Genomic DNA, 22,361 nt, shown 5'->3' with positions numbered 1-22,361 from the left:
TCAGAGTAGTGAAAGGTCGAAGCTGCCTGTGGATAGCTACTACTTTGAGAACTAAGAACTGAAGAAGAAAAAAATGCAAGGTTGGCTTGATGGAGGAAGTCTTGGGTTTAAGTTGTGAGGGTCTTAGTCATCTCATCTTGTTTTGAATCTACTGAATTTTGACAGGGTTTTCCCCTAGACTGGGGTTTTGCCTTGGCTGCGTGCCTATATCTTGTGTCCTCTTCTATTTGTTGCTTGGCATTAGTCTTGATGATAATAAAAGATAAATCGAAAGAAAGAACAATAATAACGAAAACATCACAAGATAATGTCATAATAAGAGAAAGCATTTAACTTGCCACTCTTTGGATTTCTCAACAGGGAGGCTAACCCTATGTGGACCTAGATGGGAAGATAGATGAATGGGGCTAGAATAAGTGGAAGGGAGTGATGTATATAGTGTCGAGAAGTGGGACCACGCAACCAAAATCGGGATTTCTCATGTAGTGCCAACCCTAAAGCTAATGGACAGTAAAGGAGATATTGCGGTGCTAGGATACAACACTAACCACGAAATCGGGCAATGGAGACATGAGTACAGACCTAGCCCACTCTTTCCACTCAATCCCCCCACCAATCCATGCCCAAAAGTTCCCATGACAAGTAAGGAGAATTACTCAGCTATACTAATGAAAAGCCATACCTTCCGGGTAGAGAGGCCCACCTTCAAACATATAGTCATAACAAGTGGGAGAGGGACCACATGGCTGGCTCAGGTGGTGGAAATAATGGCACATCGAGCTATCTAACGACTGCAAGGTTTTGTTGGTTTCCGACTAAAGACCATCAAAGAGAAAAAAAATTATCCTATATACACTACCCACAGGTGGTGGGTAACAGGTACTATTGAGAGGGATGACCAACAACACTCCAAGAGTGGTCACAACTAAAAAAATGGAAGGTATAATCCGACATGAGGGCTTAGCATGGGCTGCACAATCTATGGTGACAAAGCAGAAACTTGCATAAGATGGGAAGCAATACCCAACAAATATTAAATCTTTATTAAGCAAGCATCAAAAGTTGTTCGGAGAGAACCCACTAAGAAGACTGCTAGACAAGGGATTCGAACATACTATAGAACTAGAAGAAGAGGTTAAGCCAGTCATCACAACTCCATATATGCATCCCAAACAATACAAGAAATTGAGAAGACCATTAAGGAGTTGTTGGACATGGAACATATAAAGTCAAGCTCTAGCCCATTCTCATCCTCTATAGTATTAGTCAAGAAAAAGGATGCTACATTGAGGATGTGCATCAATTACAAGGCCCTAAATAAGAAGACTATCAAGAATTGATACTCGATACCCATGATAGATGAGATTTTGGGTGAATTACACAAAATAGTCTATTTCTCCAAAATTTATTTGCGATCAAGTTACCATCAAAGCAGGGTGTGTGAGCAAGATACACACAAAACCGCCTTCAAATGCCACTATGGGCACTTTGAATTCCTTGTCATCCCTTTTGGGCTTACCAATGCTCCATGTACCTTCCAATCATGGATGAACCATATTTTCAGGAAGCAACTATGGAAATTCTTATTGGTATTTTTTGACACTCTCCTCATCTATAGCAAGACATGGAAAGAGCATTTGGACCATTTGGAGCAAGTGTTGTGCATATTGAAGCAGTCTCTTTTTGCAAAAGAATCCAAGTGTGAGTTTGGGATGACAAAAATCTTGTACTTGGGCCACAGTATCAGTGCAAAGGGGTGCACAGGTAAGCCAAGAGAAGATACAGGCTATTCGTGATTGGCCATCACCTAAGAATCTTAAGGAGCTATGTGAATTCACGGGCATATGCAATTACTACAGTCACTTTGTAAAGGGTTACTCACAAATGGTGGCACCTTTAACAAGCATGACCAAAAAGGGGGCATTCAAATGGTTGGAGAAATCATAGCACACTTTTGAGAAGTGTAAATAGGTAACGAGTACTTGTCCCATCTCGGCTCTTCCATATTTCTCAAGACCTTTTGTGCTAGAGTGTGATGCATTAGAAGAATGAATAGGGGTTGTGCTGACACAAGATAAACACCCAATAGCCTTTGAAGGAAGGAAGCTACAAGAGCAAGAGAAACTTTATTCTATCAATGATAAGGAAATGCTTTTGACTATGCATGTACTAGTAAAGTTCAAGAAATACCTAGTGGGAGTGAGGTTTGTGATCAAAACAAATCAAAATAGCGTGAGATATTTCTTAAAACAAAAGGAGTTGAATGAGAGGCAGTCAATGCTCTCTCTAGGAAACAAGTAGCTTGTTCACTCATGGAGATCAATAGTGGCTGGAAGGCACTCCTACTAGTGGAGTATTCAAAGAATAAATTTGCATGTGAGCTAATGGATGGATTGATACAAGATGACAAGTACAGTGTCATCAATAATGTTATATTTCACAAAGGGAGGATTTTCCTTGTCCGTAAGTCACAACTCAAGGAGAGAATTATGAAGGCCATCCATAACTCACCCTTAGCAAGTCACCAGGGATTCTTCAAGAGATACAGGTAGGTAGAAGAAAGATCCAGATGAAAAGGTCTCAAGGAGGACATTTGGAAACATGTGGCAAAATGTGTTACTTGCCAACAGAACAAGGTAGAACAAACCCATCTAGAAAGATTGCTACAGTTGTTTCCCACCCCGGATCAAAAGTGGGAAAGCATTTTGATGGGTTTTATTATAGGGCTTCCAAAGGCGCAAGGGAGAGACTGTATATTTGTGGTGGTGGATAGGCTAACCAAATTTGCACACTTCATGGCCATATCTTTCAACTTCACAATAGCACAAGTAGCTGAGGCATTATTTTGAGAGGTCTTTAGATTGCACAGGGTTCCCTAGCATATTGTCAATGACCGAGATAGTAGATTCCTCAATGTATTTTGGCAGGAACTATTTAGATTGGCCGGCACAAAGTTGACCCTGAGCACTAGTTAGCATCCACAGATAGATGGCCAGACGGAGATCGTCAACAAATGGGTGGAAGGTTATTTTAGGAACTATGTGGACGGTCAATAGAAGACATGAATCAGGTAGTTGCACTTGTGAGAACACTACTTACCATATGTCTATTGGCATGAATCCTTTCAAGGCACTATATGTATATGACACTGCCTTATTTATTGAAATGGCATTAGGAGATAGCAAGGCACCAACAGCAAAGGATTCATTGCAGGAAAGTCAATATATTCTTAGAATACTTAAAGAAAAGTTGCAAGGGAGCCTGTTACCCACCATTTTGTGGGTGATATCCCTAGGAGAATTTTTTTCTCCAAGATGATCCTCACCCTGCTGCCACCAACTAGCTCATTGTGCCATTTCTCTACCACCTGAGCCAGCCATGTGGTCCCTCACCCATCTGTCATGATCATATGTTTAAAGTTGGGCCTCCTGAACCTCAAGGTATGCCTTGTCAATTGGTGATTGAGGATTGTAGTTTGCTTATCATGGACACTTTTGGGCATGGATTAATGGGGGGAATGGGCAAAAAGAATGGGCTAGGTTTGTGCTTGTCCCCTAGACCCCTTTTGGATATTAACCTTGGATTCTAGTCTCGTGAGATCTCTTTCACTGACCATTTGGCTTTAGGGATGGTATTTCATGGGAAACCCCAATTTTGGTTGTGTGGCCCTTATCCCTAATCCGCATATATTACCCCCTTTCCACTCATTATTACCCCATTCATCATTTCTCCCACCTATGTCCACATTTTTCCACTGGGTCCACATAGGGCTAGCTCTCCCCTTCCCCTTGCCCACACCTTGGGTCAGGCCTGGAATGATGCCCTGGAGGTTGATGCAGCTAAAAATAAAAGTAAAAGCATAATTAGCCACATTCAACAGGAAAATGTACCACAAAATGCAAAATATGGTAGGGACAAACACATTTAACACGTGGAAAAAACCCAATACAGGGGCTCTACTCCATCATCATGGCCATCACCTTGGTTCATACAAGTTCTATGAGCCTCCTTCATCAAATAGGAACCATGGTTGTCCCAACCCCTAGTGGGCAATGAGTTGCCCTACCTTTAAAAGGGATATCCATTGCCACATCTCACACATCATGCTCTTACACCTTGAGCCCAAAGCAGTTAATCAAAGAAACATCATAAAAAGGCAAAACGCATATAAATAACGATGGAAAAATCAAGGAAGGGGCACCTCATGTACCACAATTGCTCCCTCCTATACATTATAAACCCAAGTATGGGATTCCCTTTTATTAGCTACCCTTGCACCCCAGAATGTGGCCCAGGGTTGCCCCTTCTCATCCCCTACTTCATTCACCTCTCTATCACATACCACCACCTTTTAAATGTTGTACCTTGAACATATTATCCCCTTTAAAAGTAGAAGCCACCTAATAGGACACTTGGTTAACCCCATTTGGAGTTTGGGAAACATTAGCACATGCCAAAGCCCATCATGGAAGGGTAGGCCATTATGAAGTCCCCACTTGTGCTGCATGATTGGTAAGCTCTTTTACTTGATTTCTCTAATGACTTGTTGTACTGGAAGGCTAGGGGAAGCATTGGATCTTATGCAGGATTGCAAATAGTCTCCATCTTGGATTTGATCTCCCTATACGGGATCCTAACCATCTAGAGCGCTACATTGGCAGATGTAGGGTGTGCATTGAGAGCCATGGGCCTCCACAGCAGTAGACAACACTCCATGGATCCCTGAGGATGTTCAAATATTTCTCAAGATTCACTTATTGGACAAGTAAGATGCACCTAGTTCACCTTTGCCCAGCCAACCCCACAGATGTAACATACACTTGGCAGCTGACCCAGGACCTGTAGGATCATGTGGCATCACCTTGCAGATGATCTACAGACATCTTCAACTCACTTGGAGACCCATGAGGTTATTATTGTGCTCCCACGCCCACTGGGAGCACCACAGGTTTATTGTTTGGAGAAAAAGGGGCCAACCCCTTGTCCATCACTTTTGAGGGTCCTATTCTTCATTATGGCACCTATGGACATCATCAAGCCTCTTAGAGGGCGCTACGACATGTATTATTTATCATTTGACCTCTTAAGAGGCTTATTATTGCATTTGTGAGCTAGTTTGGTGGGCTTGTAACCAAAAGTTAGGTTATTAGCACATTATTTTATTTTTGGGGCTTATGTAGGCCTAGGAGACTAATTCGAACTCCTCATTAGTGTATAAACACAAGTGAGATGAGTTCATTTGCTCATCATCACTTTGGATTGGATCTCTTCTCTCTCTCGAGAATTTCGCACTTTTTCTTGGAGGATGAATCAGAGCTTTATGGATGAATTTTGATGTTTGGATTTAGTTTATCTTATCTTGGAGCTTCTCTATTGTCAAATTGTGGATGGTTGGATATGTTCTATTACATGTAAGTACATGCTTTTAATGTTATTCTTATTTTACTTTGTCATATACATTGGATTGGGAATTTCGCTATTTTTAGGGCTAATTGTTGCATGCATTTACTGCTTAAATTGTGGAATTTTGTCTCTATATAGCATCTCTCAATGTATGGGCCATGTAATTTTGAATGAAATTTCCTAGGGATAATTCTATCAATAAATTCATCTTGATAAGCCATCACCTTTTGCAAGTCGAAGTATAAAGTTGTAAGGTTGCTTCCCTTTGCCCTAGAAGGCAAGCGAGGTAGTCTTAAGGCCTCCTTGACTAAGAAACAAGGTCCTCATTCATATTTATCCTAGACTCCATTCTCCCAAGACTAAGGCACTGATCTACCAAGAGGTGGTCACTCAAAAATCAACTCTTTTTCACCTTCTCCTAGTTCTAGCCAAGTTGGGTCACCTAGGGCATCATTTTCACGACAAAGTAGCCCTCCAAAAAGTTCGATCTTCAAGCCTCTCCTACGCTGGTGTGTCCTCAAGGCCTCCTTTAATTTTGAATCGATTCCAACAGTGGAGTTGTAAGATAACCCAATCCCTAGCTCCAACATCAAACATTGCCCTGGTATCCCCAAGGTGAGTGCCTCATAGGATCAATCTGACACCTTTAAGTGAAAATTTTTGCTTTGATCCTTTCCCCCTCCTTGTCTGGGTTAAAACATCATTGGTTGCTAAATTCTTGCCTCTTAACCTAGGCTGGGTCCACTTGGGCCCATGTGGTCCCACTCCTTTAAAAAGAAAATTCTTCGAGGACCATCTAGGATACCAATTTCAATAAGGATTTTAGGGATTGGGAAACTCTTTCACAAGTAATATTCCCTAAAGCTAACCCTCAAATCCCCACATCCTTCTCCTAGAAGACATTGTACCTTGCTTAGAAAGAAAACAAGCTCCATTCTTGACCCTCTTCTGGAAGGGGATCATTTGGGTCACTTCACACCCATTTATTGATTTATACTTCATTTGTGACTCCATATATACTGGGTCTCCTCCCATCTGTGAAAGTCCATAAATAGTAGGGAGCCTTAGCTAAGGTGACAGTGGGCTAAGTCTCCATTTGTTGCCCTTGGTCTAGCATTCGACCCCTTAGGAATCCCCTTTAGGTCCCCTGCTAGTTTGAGCAGTAACAAGGCCAAAATCAGAAGAATATATACGTAGATCGCCACATGGTTGAATGCACTTTCCAAGAAGGGGATCTTGTTTACTTGAGGCTTTAACAAAATAGGTAATCCTCCTTGAAGAAGTGTGGCTCTAAGAAATTAAAGCCCTAGTTTTCTGGACTTTACATGGTGATGCAGAAAATTGGGGAAGTGGCCTATGAATTGGAGCTACAGAAATGAAGAAAGATTCACAATGTCTTCCATGTATCATGCCTTAAAAAGGTTCTTCGACAAAGTGTTAAGGCAACAACAGAACTTCCACCACTAGATGAGGAGGGGCAATTGGTCCTCATTCTGAGGAGATCATAAATAGTAGAGAAAGGAAGTTGAGGAGTCGAATTTGTTGAGAAATCTAGGGGCAACAACATAGGATTTCTCTTATATTTATAATTGTTTGTGATGTATTTTTACTTCATTAGATTGGCTTCTTCTTTCAATTGATTATCATTAGTGTTTTCTTCATCAAACAGTTATCAAACCATAAAGAACAATAAAACAAAGGACACAACATATAGGTGATCAGCCATGGCCAAAATCTCTCCACTCTAAGAGGAAAACCCACAAGAATTCTTCTTCTAATAGAATCTTCAATTGACGAATTCCAAGACCTAGACCCTTGATCTAGACTCCTCTATGAACAAGTCAACCTTGCCTCTTTTTCGAAGTCAAATTTGCTACTCCTTCCTTGTCTTCAAATTTGGCCTTCTAATACCTTGACTACAACTTCAACCTATCTTTTTGCAATTTCAGCTTGCCTGCAACTTCTGCAATTTTCTGCCCTTGCTTCAGATACCCTAGACCATACTATGAGTTGATGAAGGCAGATTTGAGTGGTTTCTCCCCTTCACTTGTCTTGGATTCTTTATCCTTTCTTAGGCTATATCTCATCTCCTTCTAGGTGTACAATACCTTGCTGCAGAAACCCTAGCTACAGTCACACGTGTGAGATGAATGGCCCAAAAATTGTCCTTAAGTACTTTTCTCTTCTCCTTCCTTCTCTTCGCTACTAGAGAGGCTTCCTTTCTTCCTTATTCATACTTCTTTCCTTGATGTGGATGCTTGGTTGATTCTCCATTTGAATGAGGTCGAGTCCTCCTATATATAGGCTCCCTTTGCATGCTAGTAGGCCAACTTGATGTTGTACCTGGGCCGACATGTCCATTTGATAGGCCGACTTGCTTCTTTTGGAGGTTGATTCGATTGTAGCCCATAGGCAAGGTCTTGGAGGGTCTCTTGACTCTATATTTGACTCAAATAAAAAAAAAATTACAATATGTAACTGCCCAAGTGGGTCTTTCATACATGACAATGACTTAATGACTTGTAAACTCAGTGACAAGCCCTAGGAGCTCACAATGGGAGCTTGACCTAAAAAAAAAAAATCCTTGAGCATGAAACCCATGCCTCAAGACTAATAAAATAAATTTATTTTTCTCATTACATAAAACCATGATTACATATGTCATTATGAAGACCAAACCTGCTACATTTTTCAACACTCCCTCTTAACTAGGGAGGTATTTATAATCCATACAAGGTACTTGGACATTCTCAATCTGAAGAATTCTCATTAGAAGAGATAGATTGGTAACCCATCTGTTTAGCATCATATCATCCAGCATTGTCACATAGCAAGGCCTTGACTAACAACTCTATCTCTCCACAAGATCAGAGCACAATGTTGGCAAGACCAATGATTTATAGACACCATCATCATTGTCTCTCAAGGAACATACCCCACTCGGGTGTTCACAAGGTATGTCCTTCCAGGGCTATTCTTATCTTGGATTCCCAGTCCTCAAAGAATATATGTCCTATATGACTACTCTTATCTTGGATGCCCTACCACATCCTCAAAGAGTATCAAATGCTAGATGCTTACCCAATCCCGCATTCTTTCTTCCCAAAGTGAAGACAAGAATGATGTGTCTATCTCTCCCTCTCAACTAGGAAGGATGTACTCATTCCTGCAAAAGTAATGTACCCAATTTCCTCTCATCCTGGAACTTGTCCAAGCCCACTTTTAACCAGGGACTTGCTTCCAAGCTCCCTCTTGGACTTGTTTTCCAATAGCAGCTCTTTGGTGGAGATCATGGCACTACCAGCTGCTAGAAGAGCTCCTCCTTTTAATGTCTTGAATTTCATATTTGTCATTATGGAGCCTTCAACTCTTGGGACTTCTTCATAGGGCATTGACCATCCATCGCTTTCATTCACGAACCATCTCAATCATGTCATCCTTTCTTTCATCAGAAAGTGATCTACTAATCCATATCTAGCTCTTCTTCACACAACTACCTTTTCCACATCATGTTTTCCTTCAGGATCTTCTATCCCTCCACATGAGTACCAGTTGTAGGTGATATCCACAACTCTCTTTCGGTAGCCCTGTATCAGCCCATCCAAATATTGTTCAAAAATAAAAAATAAAAATGAACATCAAATCAAAATTACCTTTTGTGATTGCCCTTCATCATGACATCTGCTTGTTGCAACATCAACATCCTACACATATATTGACACATCTCCAAGATATTCAATGTCAAGGGTCTCCCTTTTTTACAAAGCTTATCAAGATCTCCATGCCTTCTCTATAGAGATGTCATGGCCAATTCTTCTAGTTATTGGATGTTGATTTCTTTATGTGACCATAGTTGCATCTTTCACGATCTCTTCTTTCTTTCTTCACATATTACTCCCCAAGAACTTCCATCCATTGTTCCTTCATCTTTGTCAACCACCACATATTCCATATGGGGGCATATTATGTTGATTTCATCTAGTCAATATGTGAACCATGCCTTCATGCATCTTTCCAAAGGAGGAGATCCCTTTTCTTTGATCATGCTCATGAGATAGAGCATTTAGCCATGCAACTATATGACAACATGACTCAATTAAATACATGCATACATTCCTCTTTCCTTCTCTTGGTCATCTAGGCTTTCTTCAGCAGCTTCCTTCTCTTGATTGAGAGTACTTCAACCATCTCAACATGCTGCATTCCTTTGTCACCATACCATCATCCTTCTAAACAATGAATCCCATACAAGGTGGAATTCTTAGTGAGACACTTGCTTCCTCCAAGAGAGGTGAACCTTCTAATGAAGATTTCAAAGAAGGATCTTGATTATCCTCATCCTGCAAATGCTCCTTTCCAATGGTGTATGATGATCTCTACACTAGATGACTTTATTCTACCCATAAGTACTACTTATGCTTCTAATGAAGATACCAAGAGCTACTTCCTTCTAATGATCACGACCATAGACTTCTACTTCAACTATCTTTCAAGCTTCTTATGATAAGCTCTCGCTTCACTCGTATGCTATTATGATGTCATCTCTTAAAATGATGCATCCTGTCATGCTTCTAATTTTTCCTATCATGATAGCTATATTTACAAACCTGAAAAAGAACTAAGTGAAGAAGATTATCTCAATCATAGTAGAGATATCTCACTTCTTCCTTCTTTGATTTCTTCTTCTCGGCTTCTTCTACTTCTTCGATGAAATGGGCTTCTTCTCTTCCTCTTTTGTTATTGTCCTTGCTTTTTGGACAATCTTTTTTGTAGTGCCCATATTCATGACAGCCATAACATTGGATTTTTGATATATTTTTCTTCTTTTTCTGAGGACCAAATTTCCCAAACTTTCCATTTCTCTTTGCCATGAAAGCAAATGCTTGAGCTTGCTCGTTTGATCCTACATCAATTTTGTCTTTAATCAAGTTTCTTCAATCTTACATAATGACCATAGTTCATTGAATGGGGTAGCTTCCTTCTTTCCATAGATGTTTGATGTAAAGTTGCCCCATTCCTTTAGTAGTGCATTAAGCATTAAGATTCTTCTTCTTCTTCTTGCTCTTCTTCTTCCTTTTCACCCTTTTTCATTGGTAGTGCATTGAGCATCAAGATTGAGCACTTGCTTCTTTTGGAGGCTAATTCGGTTGTAGCCCATAGACAAGGTTTTTGAGGATCTCTTGACTCTATCTTTCACTCAAATAAAATTACTTTTACAATATATAATTGCCCAAGTGGGTCTTTCATACATGACAAAGACTTAATGACTTGTAAACTCAGTGACAATCCCTAGGAGCTCACAATGGGAGCTTGACCTAAAAAATAAATTTCCTTGAGCATGAAACCCATGCCTTAAGACTTAACAAAAATAAATTTATTTTTCTCATTACATAAAATCATGATTACATATGTCATTATAAAGACCGAACCTAGTTACATTTTTCAATAGAATTAGCAGGGAGTACTTAATCCGTTGGAAGGGCCTACTTCCATAAGACGCCACATGGAAAGGTGAACAGGTATTACAACATTCTAGCTTGCATTTGCTTGAGGACAAGCAAATTTGGGAAGGGGGTATTGTAATATCGCTTTCCAATCCATAGTAGCGGAGAAAATTTAAGTCATAGCCTACAATGATCTCTATAGGTTATCGACAAAAGAAAGGGTGTCAACAAGTTAATTAGCAAATATTATTAAATAATAAGTGGTAAAGTCACTTTACAAAAATAAATGACCCATAATATTAATATGCCACCCATGGTATTTTGGAGGAAAAGTTATAAAAGAAAAGGAAAATTGAGGAAAATGGGTATGTGAGATTTGATTTGAGAATTGACAAGAAGCACGAGTAGCTATTAGGTGAGGGTGAAACCCTCGAGTATTCCTGGTTTCGGTGTTGAAACACACACCATAGTTGGCAATTGGTTCTGGTGGTTGCACGACCACCCTAGTTAGTCAAGAAATTCATCACGTGCAGATGACGCTGAATTGATTTTTCAAGGAGGTCGATTTATCAGTCCGGGAGGGGATTGATTTGACTATCCAGAGAAGTCGAATTTCTAGTTTGCATAGGGTCAAATTCTCCTCTCTCTAGAGAGATAGATTTCCATGTTCTATTTGTGTTTGTTGAACTTTCTACAGAGATGCATAGTATAAAATTAATTTTCTGATTTGATAATTACTTCTAATGATCTTTAATTAATTCTTCTTATGTCACTCATATCTGTTAGTTTGTGTAGAATTGGAAGTGTTCTAGTCTCTAAACTTTGTGGAGAGGCTAAACCACAAGATTTCTCCATAACCCAAAAATCGTTTCTAGAAATTCCACCTAGAAGTGTCTCAATTAGATTATTAGCCTATTTTTTAAATGTTTCCTAAGTGTAAACATAGGAAAACTGGGTAATTAATAAATATTAATTGAGAAAGGTGTGAATCATCTAGAAACTCACACGGATCGATCCATAAATGATCTCATCCATTGATTGTGTTTTAATCTTGGTTGTTGGAGTCCCAACAGTATATTATAAGAGGACGTCAATGGGTAGATGGAAAACACACCAATGCAGATACTCAGTGATCTGGGCAGTTCGATTTTCCATTGCAGGTTATTCAGCAGCATAGTAGATTGCTCGAGGAGATTTCCAGTCCCGAAAGAGACAACTGGGAGAGGGACAAGTTTTCCTGAAGGAATTGCGTAAGGACCACGCAAAGGATTTATGGGGAGAGTTTGATTCAGCGAGTGAAGGAGTCGGTTCAGTTGCTGAAGGCCAGGATATACTCTAGGAGGTCAAGCGAGTCACTTTCTGAGGCAGAGATAGGCAGAGCTATAGGATTCAGTGAATTCTGAATGCAGAACAAATAGAGCTTGTGCAAGCACTACACAAAGGCACACACAGGGGCAAGACATATAGCCTAGTTTGGCCAAATTTCAAAGAAAGATCAGTTGTGGTGTTGAGGTATTTGCCTCACAAACATTTTGCCAGTATTTCTCTCAAGAAGAATCGCCAATTTGGCGACATATTATTGTACTCAGAAATTTTGTTGTTGCATAATAATAAAAACCCTCACTGCTGCACCAGTTTTCCCACATTGGGTTTTTCCAGGGACATTTGTTGAAAAATAATTGCGTCAATTTTTTTATGTGTGCTAGTATATTTCTCAATTTCCAGTGCTATTATTTTCCACAATTTTTTTTTTGTGAAGGTTGCATTCGATATTTGTTGTAGCAAATAAATTGTTAATTAACTAACAATTAGAAGAATTTATCCTAGTTACTACAATAGGATTTCAGTAGTGAAATTTTCACAATATCATTGAGCAACTATACACAAAAAATCTCAACAGAAAAACAATGAAAACAATAAACATCATAAAGAGACAACCATGCACAATAGAGACAACAAAATTTTCCCTAGGAAACCCACACTTGGGAGAAAACCTAGCAACTATTCTTCTAGGAGAAATTCTTCTTCAGTAGGTTTACAATAAATTGTCTAGAAATTTGTGCCAAAACCAATTCCAAACTTCAGCCACTTCATCCTTTTTCTGCTCCCACGAGTGTCTTCCATAGAAGATAAATTATGAGTGAGTGAGACAAATGAAGCGTCACATCATGTGTATATATACAAGTCGAATGGGTTCATTTATCCCAATAAACACACCCTTTCATGGTGGGTCCCACTTGTTCCTTTTGAGCCTACATGAAACCCAAAATAAAATTTATTTTATTTTAATTTCCATAATCCCTCTTAGGAAGGGAGGTATTCTCCTTGGATACAACAAATTCTCCTTTAACTAAAATTTCCCTTTCGTTAAGAAGAGTTTATGAGCTTGCCATGTTGATGCATGTCTATAGAAAACTCCATCCTAGAGTGGGAAATGTAACTCCTCATATGTATGTGAGTATCCATGGCTTTTGGCCAAAGTCCTTTATGGCTCCTTAGGCAAATGTATCAATCTCCTTTGGTCATGACCTTGCAAAGTCCTAGTAGCGAAGCTCTTTTGGCTTCAAAGGTGAATTACATCTATCTCCTTCAGTCGACCTAGCCAAGTCCTTCTGGCTTCTAAGGAGAAGATTTGTCCAATCCTATAATTTCCTTGGGGCATTCACCTCAGGTCGACCTAGCCAAATCCTTTTAGCTTCAAAGGTGAATGTATCCATATAATTGCCCCTACAATTGCCTTGGGCCATTCACCTTTCTGGTCAAAGTCCTTTATGACCTAGCCATGTCCTTTTGGCTTCAAAGGTGAATGTATTCATCTCCCCTGGTCAAAGTCCTTTATCACCCAGCCAAATCTCCTTATGGCTTCAAGATATGGTCCACACAATCCTACAAAGACCTCATCATTTCCCTCCAATGAGGGAGACATTCAGCATCATACTAAGCACGTCTTTGAGTATGTCTACAATCTACTAATATGTGGATATCTACTGGAGCTCTCTTGCTCCTCTCTGTATCATGTCTCAAATGCAGTGACCCAACCATGTCCTTCTAGTTCTAAAGAAGGTCTTCCTGTGATAGTCCTAGTTGCTCCCTCTGTCATGAAATAAAATCCTCGTATCATTGTTGATCCCTCTATTACTTGAGCAAGTCCTTTTGTCATCTGATGCAATCATGGATGTCATCCCTTTTGAATATTAATCACTTCTTGTTGAGTCTACGCTCGAGCCCAAGAGTTTGACCATCATCGATAGGAGCATAAATATTCTCGTAGTCCACTCCCTCTTTTTGGGAGAACTCTCTTGCGAAAAAACTCACTTGTATGTTTCCATCTATTGTGTGAATCATCGCCTTGGCAACCTCCACAATGTACCTATTCTTTCTTTCACTAGACATGGACCAGGATTTAATGTACTTCACCGGTAGAGATTCTAAAGTGATATTTCATGCTTCCATGTGCTATAAAGTAGTACACATTTCCTTCCTTGTGCCAATGTTGGGAGTCCAGAACACAGATAATTGCTAAAGTGCCTTGAAAGAAGCAAGGAAGGCTCATACATTTCCACAAGCATGTCTCATTGAACATATTTGTGAAAACCATTTCAGACTTTATACCATGGCATGTAACAAGATGTTGATTACCTTCGTCGCTATTGCCTGCATCATGAGCATCTTCCTAGTTAGAAATTTGAGGAGAGCTCCTCCTAAGGAGCTTTTAGACTTGAAACTTTGATGTTTCCTTCTACCAACTATTCTTTTGCCTTTAGTTGAGTATTGCTCATTCATTTCAATATTACATTCATCATTCCCTTCATTGTCTTCTACACGCCTAATACTTGCTTCTGAACATGATAGAAAGAGTAGAGGAAGGACATAAAACAAGTAGTGTCAAGCCCACCACCTTGGTCTAATGATCCCTTTTCTGAAAATGTCTTTGGATATCTCCTTTTCTTCTCCATGTCATTCTCCTAGATTTCTGAAGATTTGGCCGAGTCTCTGTGGAAAATAGTGTTCAGAAACCTTGATATAAAACTATTACTCAATTGTTATTCACATTCAATCATCATCGACAACAACCATGTGAAACTTGCAATTCATGTGTTCATCAACAGCACTACGAACTTTTCTCCTCTTCAATTTCACCATATTTGACGAAACTAAGGAATATGCTACAGATATTGATACAATGTTGGCACTCTCGCACTTACATTTATTTTTCCGTGTTTGCACCACAGGACTAGGTGAAATGGCGCTATCACTATGTTTCCTTAACACACAAAGCATACGTATACAGCAATCAATCCACTCTGTGTGCGTAACACATTGGCCTCTAATGGCATTTCCCCCCTGGCATCTAATCTCTACAATCTTCCATCGATCTCTAGTTGCTACGATCCACAACGCACGCTGCCAATCAGATTCAATGCATTCTATGGACTATTCAACAGACATGGGTAGTTTTTGCATATTGACCACACTCAGATCACACGCATGTGTCTTTTGTCTTACATTGTACAAGAGGGTATTATGTATACTTTAGGCTGCCAATGCACCCATGCTTGGCTCTTACGTTGATCACACATTACATCTACAAGTTATACACACAAGTGTATTCAGATTTTCATAATTGATCTGCCAGAATGCATTAGAGTATTAACACACTTCATTGCATTTCACACCATGACATTACTCTACTTCAGCCATTGTGTAGGCCATTATGCACTCAGGTTGTTCCTCTTATTACGAACTCAAATCATACGCAGGCTAGCACTCGTACACTGATCCACAAACCTTTGTTTCATTAAATACACAGGCTCACTAGATCGCATCATCGATTTTTTTTATACTCAACCATACGTTCTGATTATTGTTACAGGTGTTTACATTTACACACAAGTTGCTCTCTGTCTAATCTCTGGTCGCACATAGAGGACCCTTGTTCGCACTGAAGAAACTTGTCATCAACATTCCAACCTTCTGCAAATGTTCACTATGAGATTGCACCAGTCCTTATTGATTCAGAGGTTAAGGACCATAAGAAACTTCAAAACATGTATTTTTCTACGCATTAAATTATACCCAATTGCTCTCGACCATTAGTTGAACCATATCTCAGAAGTCTAGGCTATTGGCTATTTGATCCCATTGCTTGATACCTGTGCTGGAACAAATTAAAACAAAAGAAAAACTACTCATATTTTTAATACAATCCTTGACCTCCCCTCTTGAATTCTTTGTCTTAGGCCTGCGGCCCTGCAACCTGCGGTTAGCCCTTATTTTCATGACCAAAGCCTCAGCCAAGTCTCTCCTTGACTGTGGTTAGCCCTTATCAAGCTCAGTCCTCCAAAAAAAAGTAACCACAGGGTTTGCAACCTAAACTAGGGTACAGACCAGCCCTAAATAGACCTTCCTTGATTCATCTAGTAGCACGGATCCAACTAGAACCCTCAGCTTCTTCTTGGTTGTTCTTACAACAATCTCTGATACTATGTTGAATTTTCTACAAAGATGCATAGTATAAAATTAATTTTCTGATATGATAATTACTTCTAGTGATCTTTAATTAATTCTTCTTATGTCACTGATATAATTAAGCGAATATACGCAAAAAAATCAACAGTAAAGCAAAGAAAACAGTAGAAACAATAAAGATCATAAAGAGACAGCCAAGCACAATAGAGACAACAATATTCTCCCTAGGAAACCCAAGCTTGGGAGTAAACCCAGCAACTCTTCTAGGAAAAATTCTTCTTCAGCAATGTTTACAATAAATTGTCTAGAAATCTGTGCCAAAAACCAAATCCAAGTTTCCATCATTTTTATGCTCCCACAAGTATCTTTCATAGAAGAGAGATGATGAGTGAGTTAGACAAATGAAGTGTCACATCATGTGAATATATACAAGTCGAATGGGTGCATTTACCCCAAGGGACACAGCCTTTCATGGTGGCATTGGCCTGTTACTTTTGAGCCTACATGAAAACCAAAAGTAAAATTTATTTTATTTTAATTTCCATAATTTTTCCAGGCTGACTTAAGAGGAGTCTTGGCATGCAAGAATACCTCTTGGTGCTACAAAAAAAACCAACAGTGTTGCAGGGGCCGAATTTCCAATTCAAGGAGGCCTAATTATTTTCCCTGAGGGCCTAATTATTATTCTTAGGAGGGTGAATTATCTAGTTGAAACACACACCCTAGCTGCTGGTGATTGGTTTTGATGGTTGCATAGCCACCCTAGCTAGTCAAGAAATTCATCATCTACGATGAGGTCAAATTGACTTTTCAAGCAGGTCGATCAGTCCTGGAGAGGATCAATTTGACTATCCAGAGAGGTCAAAGTTTCAGTTTGCACAGGGTCGAATTCTCCTCTCTCCAAGGAGGCAGATTTGCATGTTCTATTTGTGTTGCATGTGTCAAATTTCCACTTCAAGTAGGAGGCCTAATTATTATTTTGAGGACGAATTATCTTGTACGAGGACCAAGTTATCTTCAAGAGGATGAATTTCTAGGGGTGAAGCGCAAGGCTTTAAGGCCAATCCTACATTATCATGTCAAAGTGGGGGAGCAAAAATTTTAATACGGCTCAATTTCCTTTTTTGTGGGAGATCAATTTGCTGCGTTTTGAAGGCCTAATTAGCAATCTCTTAAAAAGATGCCTTATCCAGAAGGGACGAATTGTTGTCATTTAGGAGGGCCGAATTAGGTTATTAAATATGGTCGAATTGTGGTGTTTAGGAGGGCCAAGTTGCTAAGATTCAGGAAAGCCAAATCAAATTCTTCAAGTGGGCCGAGATTACAATTTGGTATGGAGGACGAGTTGCAGAGTTAAAAGAGTCAAAGGAAAGGATTTGTGGAAATCTTCCCATCAGGTTTCCTTCCATTAATTGATGTAATTTCCTCCCAAATTATGAATAAAATAGCTGGAGTTCGCAATATTTTTCTCCACAATTTCTAGACTTGTGTTTGTAATTTATTCTTGAATTTCTAGCAAAAATTTTATGGTGGATTTCTCGAATTTAATTTTTGGAAACTAGGTCAAATATATAAGGGGAATATTATAGGAAATCACACGGAAGTAATTTACCTAGGTTGCTAGAATAGAGATTTTAACACTGCCTGCTTAAGAGCTAAGTAATAGGGCACATCCAAACAAGACACAGGTCCCTTATTCTATGTGTCGAACACTAATATGTGAAGCCACATGTTTGACACATGTTTGGCACGTCTTGTTCACATGATGCATGCCAAACATGTGTCAAACACATGGCCTCACCACATCGCTCCGCAAAATAGGCCCATGGCCCATAAAAACACATTTCCATTTCATTTGAGCTCATTTCACTCAACAAGTTTGTGTGAGATATTTTGGAGTACCACTGAGGGTTATTGTGCACTGTTAGAAGGGATTCCAAGTGTTGCGCAAGTGAATTTGTCCACCACCAATCTTCAAGTTTTTTCCTACAACAATCCATTGTCTTCCTCATCTCACAAAAATCACGGTTCAATCATCAAGGGTAGTTAGAAAAGGTTAAAGGAAAGGGAGGAATGCCCACACTAATGTTTCCTCCCTCCATTTTCTTCAGGGTCTGCTAGTAGTCCATTTGTTGGATGCAGTGTTATTGGAACATGCCATTTTGACCCCCAAATTGGTTCAGTTAGAGGCTTGGAACAAAAAAAGGCCGATTTAGTACCAAATTTTCCTTTTTCCACCAAACGGGCTAGTTTCGTACAAATGTGACCAAGAATATTCCAAACACAAATTATAAAAAAAAAAAACAATAACTTTTAATGGGGCAGCCTAACATTCAATCTTAGGGCCCTACTATTGATATGCAATTAATGGTAATGTTAAATTCTTAAAGTAAAAGGATGAATGAACTTTTAACATTACAATTAATTGTTTCGGGATGTTTGGGAGTGGTTCCAACCTCATTGGATTTCATATGAAGAAAGTAGAATTCTAGATCCCACTCAAAATCCAATCGACTTGATAGTTCTTAGGATTTCAGAATTGGAAGGACTGCAATGTTTCAATTGGATTTTGTCATGTATGAGGGTATGGAACTAGCATTTAATCGAGAGCGCCAAAAACTCTATGTACCTTGATGTTAGTGGCACTCATTATTGAACTCCTTTATCATGACCCTAGTAAAAATGTACCCATCACTCAAACAAAATTTGACTTGACATGTTAAGCTTTTCCCATCTTTTGATGCTTAAAAGGCGATATTGACGACAAATATCCCAATAGAGGCAATGATTTTGATGATATGTAGGTATTTGTTGTATCATAATTTTTTTGGATGCTAGAAGCCATCTAGAGCCCTTGTTTTTTGATGTATTTTTGGTTCATATATGGATTCTACTTGGTGCTATTTAGTTATATGCACCCTTACATGCTATATAAATGAGAACTTTTGGATATTTGTGTATAGATGGCTTGGACTCGTATAGATGCACACACACACACATTGCTCTCCCACACATACTCCATCCTCCACACTATAAAAGCTCCAGACAAGGAAAGATATATATATATATATATATATATATATATATTTGTGTGTGTGTATTTTTCTCTAAAACTTCAATATTTTATGTATCTTTTGGTCAACCAGCTTGTTTACTGTTTTTGCTCCAGTTCTGACTAGTTCCCAGTTTGGGTGGTCTACCAGTTCAGTCAAAGGTTTGGTCTTAATAACATTGGTTGGAAGTGGAGCTGCAATAGCAGCTTCAAATGCTGAAAAAAACACTGGTTTAGCAAGATAGCAGGTTCAAGAGTAAAAGTTATTTGATTGAATTTGTACCATCATCATGTAAAATTGCAAATGTTTTAGTTTCTAAAGTCTAAAACAATTTGAATCTCTGTCCGTATTTCATTTTTGTATGTGTAATTCACTAATTTGTTATATTTCTTAACATGTCCTCTGTCTCTTGTTTCCAGGGTCACTATATCTCATGTCGGGCACTTCGTGTCCCATGTTATCCTATCATGTGACTTAATACCCCACTCAAGGTTCATTTGATCAAGCGAAGGTTCTCTATATAAAATTTTTAACCCATTACCCTACAGGCATCCATATCTAGTGTTGGTGTATACTTGTTCTTTGGATGGATTTTCTCACTTTTGCACTTGATCTTTCTGCTTCTAGCACATTAATGGCCAGCTCCAGCACACTGTTTTAGTGCTGTTTTAAAATTTTATTGCCATGCTTCTAGGTTAGCTGTTTCGTTGTGTTCAACCACCACACTATTTTTTGATCTCCAGATATGTGGAACTAGGGTTTCTGGATATGATTTGTTAACACTCATTGCTTGGCACAATAAAACATATCAATTTACCAAAAAATTATCAGTTCAGTCCAAGCATTGAATTCATTATAGCATGAGTTCCAAATTTCATGTATTTATCCACAAACTTCTATCTAGTCTCATCTATCTCTGATGAACACACCATAATAAGAAAACTGTTGAATGCTAAGTCTTTCAAAACGGTCTAGACAATAAGATTTCAAGTATCTATACCTACTACTGTCATGAGGAATCATAGAAAAGCCTTCAACACCATTTTGTAGAAAGAGTAATACTTTGGAGTTTACATGTTGTCTATGAAAACATTTACAGTATTATTCAAATGAATAGGTAACCTCGTTTCTAATTTTGTACCAAATGTTGTTATAATATCCCCATAGGTATGATTATATACATGTCCAAGAATTTCTAGAAAATGATCCTATCCAAATGCCAAGCCCTTTGCTATATTACCTTGAAGCCACTTCTTCGGGTAAAAAATGCTGGAAACTCTTCACTATTATATGCTGCAACAGTCACCCCTTGTGTCTCCTGCAGTTGAAAATCAATGGCAAGGGAAAAACATAATATATTACAAACAATGAAAATGGTATAAAGTAAAAAGAAACAACAGGTGCCCTAATGTCAAGAACTGAAATTAATAAAGTCCTTTTGCAACATTTATTCCTATCAAAGAGCCTAAGTTTGACTAGGGTGATTAGTTCCAATTCTTGGACACACACACAAAAGTGCAAGAAAAATGGAGAAGTGTGGAAGACGTTGTAATAATAAAAAATAGAAACATATTGTAGAATTTCCACACTCCCTCAATTGGCATCTTAAACCCCATAGGTCAATTGAGGATGGTTTTTAAGGGCCAGGTCTAATAACCTTTTTTCAAGGAAATTGGGTCTTATATCATACAAAAGAAGAATGGGGCATCACAGGGATTCACATTCCTACCAAAACAAAAGGCCATCCCACAAGCAGAATCTAAGATACACTTCCTATTCAACATGAGCTTAGCACAATCTTGTGTATCCAAGTTATCAAAATATACATAAAAAATTCATCCTACAGAATCTTGTTCTAGAGCATTAGAAAGTCTGATGACATCTCAACTTCCAAAGGAAAGAAAAGAGCATCTAAAACATTAGAGCCATGCAGAATGCTTATGTAGCGACAAAACTTATAGTTTTTTGTGCTTTTAAATGTAAAATACTCAATGTATTGTAAGTAATATTTATTAATAAGATGAAAATGTACAAGGATTGATTGAATGTTACAATGAGGACCTGCTTATATACCTAGGCAGGTGTCCCTTCATCACTGGGCATGTCTTTTAGACATGCCTTTTCATTTAACTAATGACTATTAAAATAATCATTATTTTGATTATTTATTATTTACATTTATTTGTATTTACTTCTATTTAATATAAATTATATTCATATCATTGCCTCTCTCTTCAAAAAGTTTTGTCCTCAAAGCTTGTTGCATGACAATTTCCTCAGATTTCATACGTCATTTTGGCATGTGCAAATCGTCAATCTCGGCACAAATTTATCCATTCTCCTCTTTTTTTATAATTTGTTTTTTTCTTGGCTAATCACCTTTTCTTTATTATTATAATTAAATTAGCTATATAGTATAGTATATAATTATAACTATATATATAATAATTTAATTATTTAATAGACTTTAAACAATGCCATAGTGAATATATATCTTATAATTTATACAATAGAACCAAAAGTGAAATGTTGCGGATCCAAAGGAGGTGACTTTTTCGATTGGATAAGGCGACCGGCGGAATCTCGCTGTCCACAAGAATGACACAGTCAGGAATGGTCAGGACAAATGATACCTTGACCAAAGAAATTGACGCAGTCGAGGTAACAACTATGTCTCGGCAGAATGGTGGACAGTAGATTGAACAGATGTGGTGTTGGCTGCTCGAGTGAGGAACAGAGGAGCGTGTTGACCAGCGGCCAGAAGTTCGAGTTAGAAACACGAAAGCGGTGGACAAAGAATAGAGTGGTGTTAGGACAAGGATCGGTGGAGCGTACAGCAAGCAGGATCGTGGTGGATTAGCGGTCGGGGAGTATGTTATGTTTGGAAGTGCGGCAGTGGCTGTTGGCGTTGACATGGGTGGGGACAGCGGAACAATGGACGCAAGGACTGGCGGACAGGAAAAGAACGACTATTGGAACACAATACAGCGTT

The 22,361-nt window shown here is 38.8% G+C and overlaps 1 protein-coding gene and 1 pseudogene across 2 annotated transcripts in view; both read right to left on the bottom strand.

Annotated features, from left to right (window-relative positions):
- LOC149151304 (indigoidine synthase A family protein) overlaps nt 1-22,361 on the bottom strand; it is a 351,057-nt gene that overhangs the window by 56,298 nt on the left and 272,398 nt on the right. For both annotated transcript variants that reach the window (XM_089438524.1, XM_089438525.1), the window contains exon 9: nt 20,610-20,687. In XM_089438524.1, coding sequence (XP_089294650.1) covers nt 20,610-20,687 — 78 coding nt within the window. The remainder of the gene's footprint in view (nt 1-20,609; nt 20,688-22,361) is intronic.
- On the bottom strand, nt 14,189-14,803 carry LOC149151305 (uncharacterized; annotated as a pseudogene).

This window comes from Pinus tabuliformis, chromosome 9 (genome assembly GCF_031772625.1).
Source record: "Pinus tabuliformis cultivar Carrire ecotype Pingquan chromosome 9, CPIR1, whole genome shotgun sequence".
NCBI classification, from domain to species: Eukaryota; Viridiplantae; Streptophyta; class Pinopsida; order Pinales; family Pinaceae; genus Pinus; species Pinus tabuliformis.
This window is presented reverse-complemented; position numbering and strand designations above follow the sequence as displayed.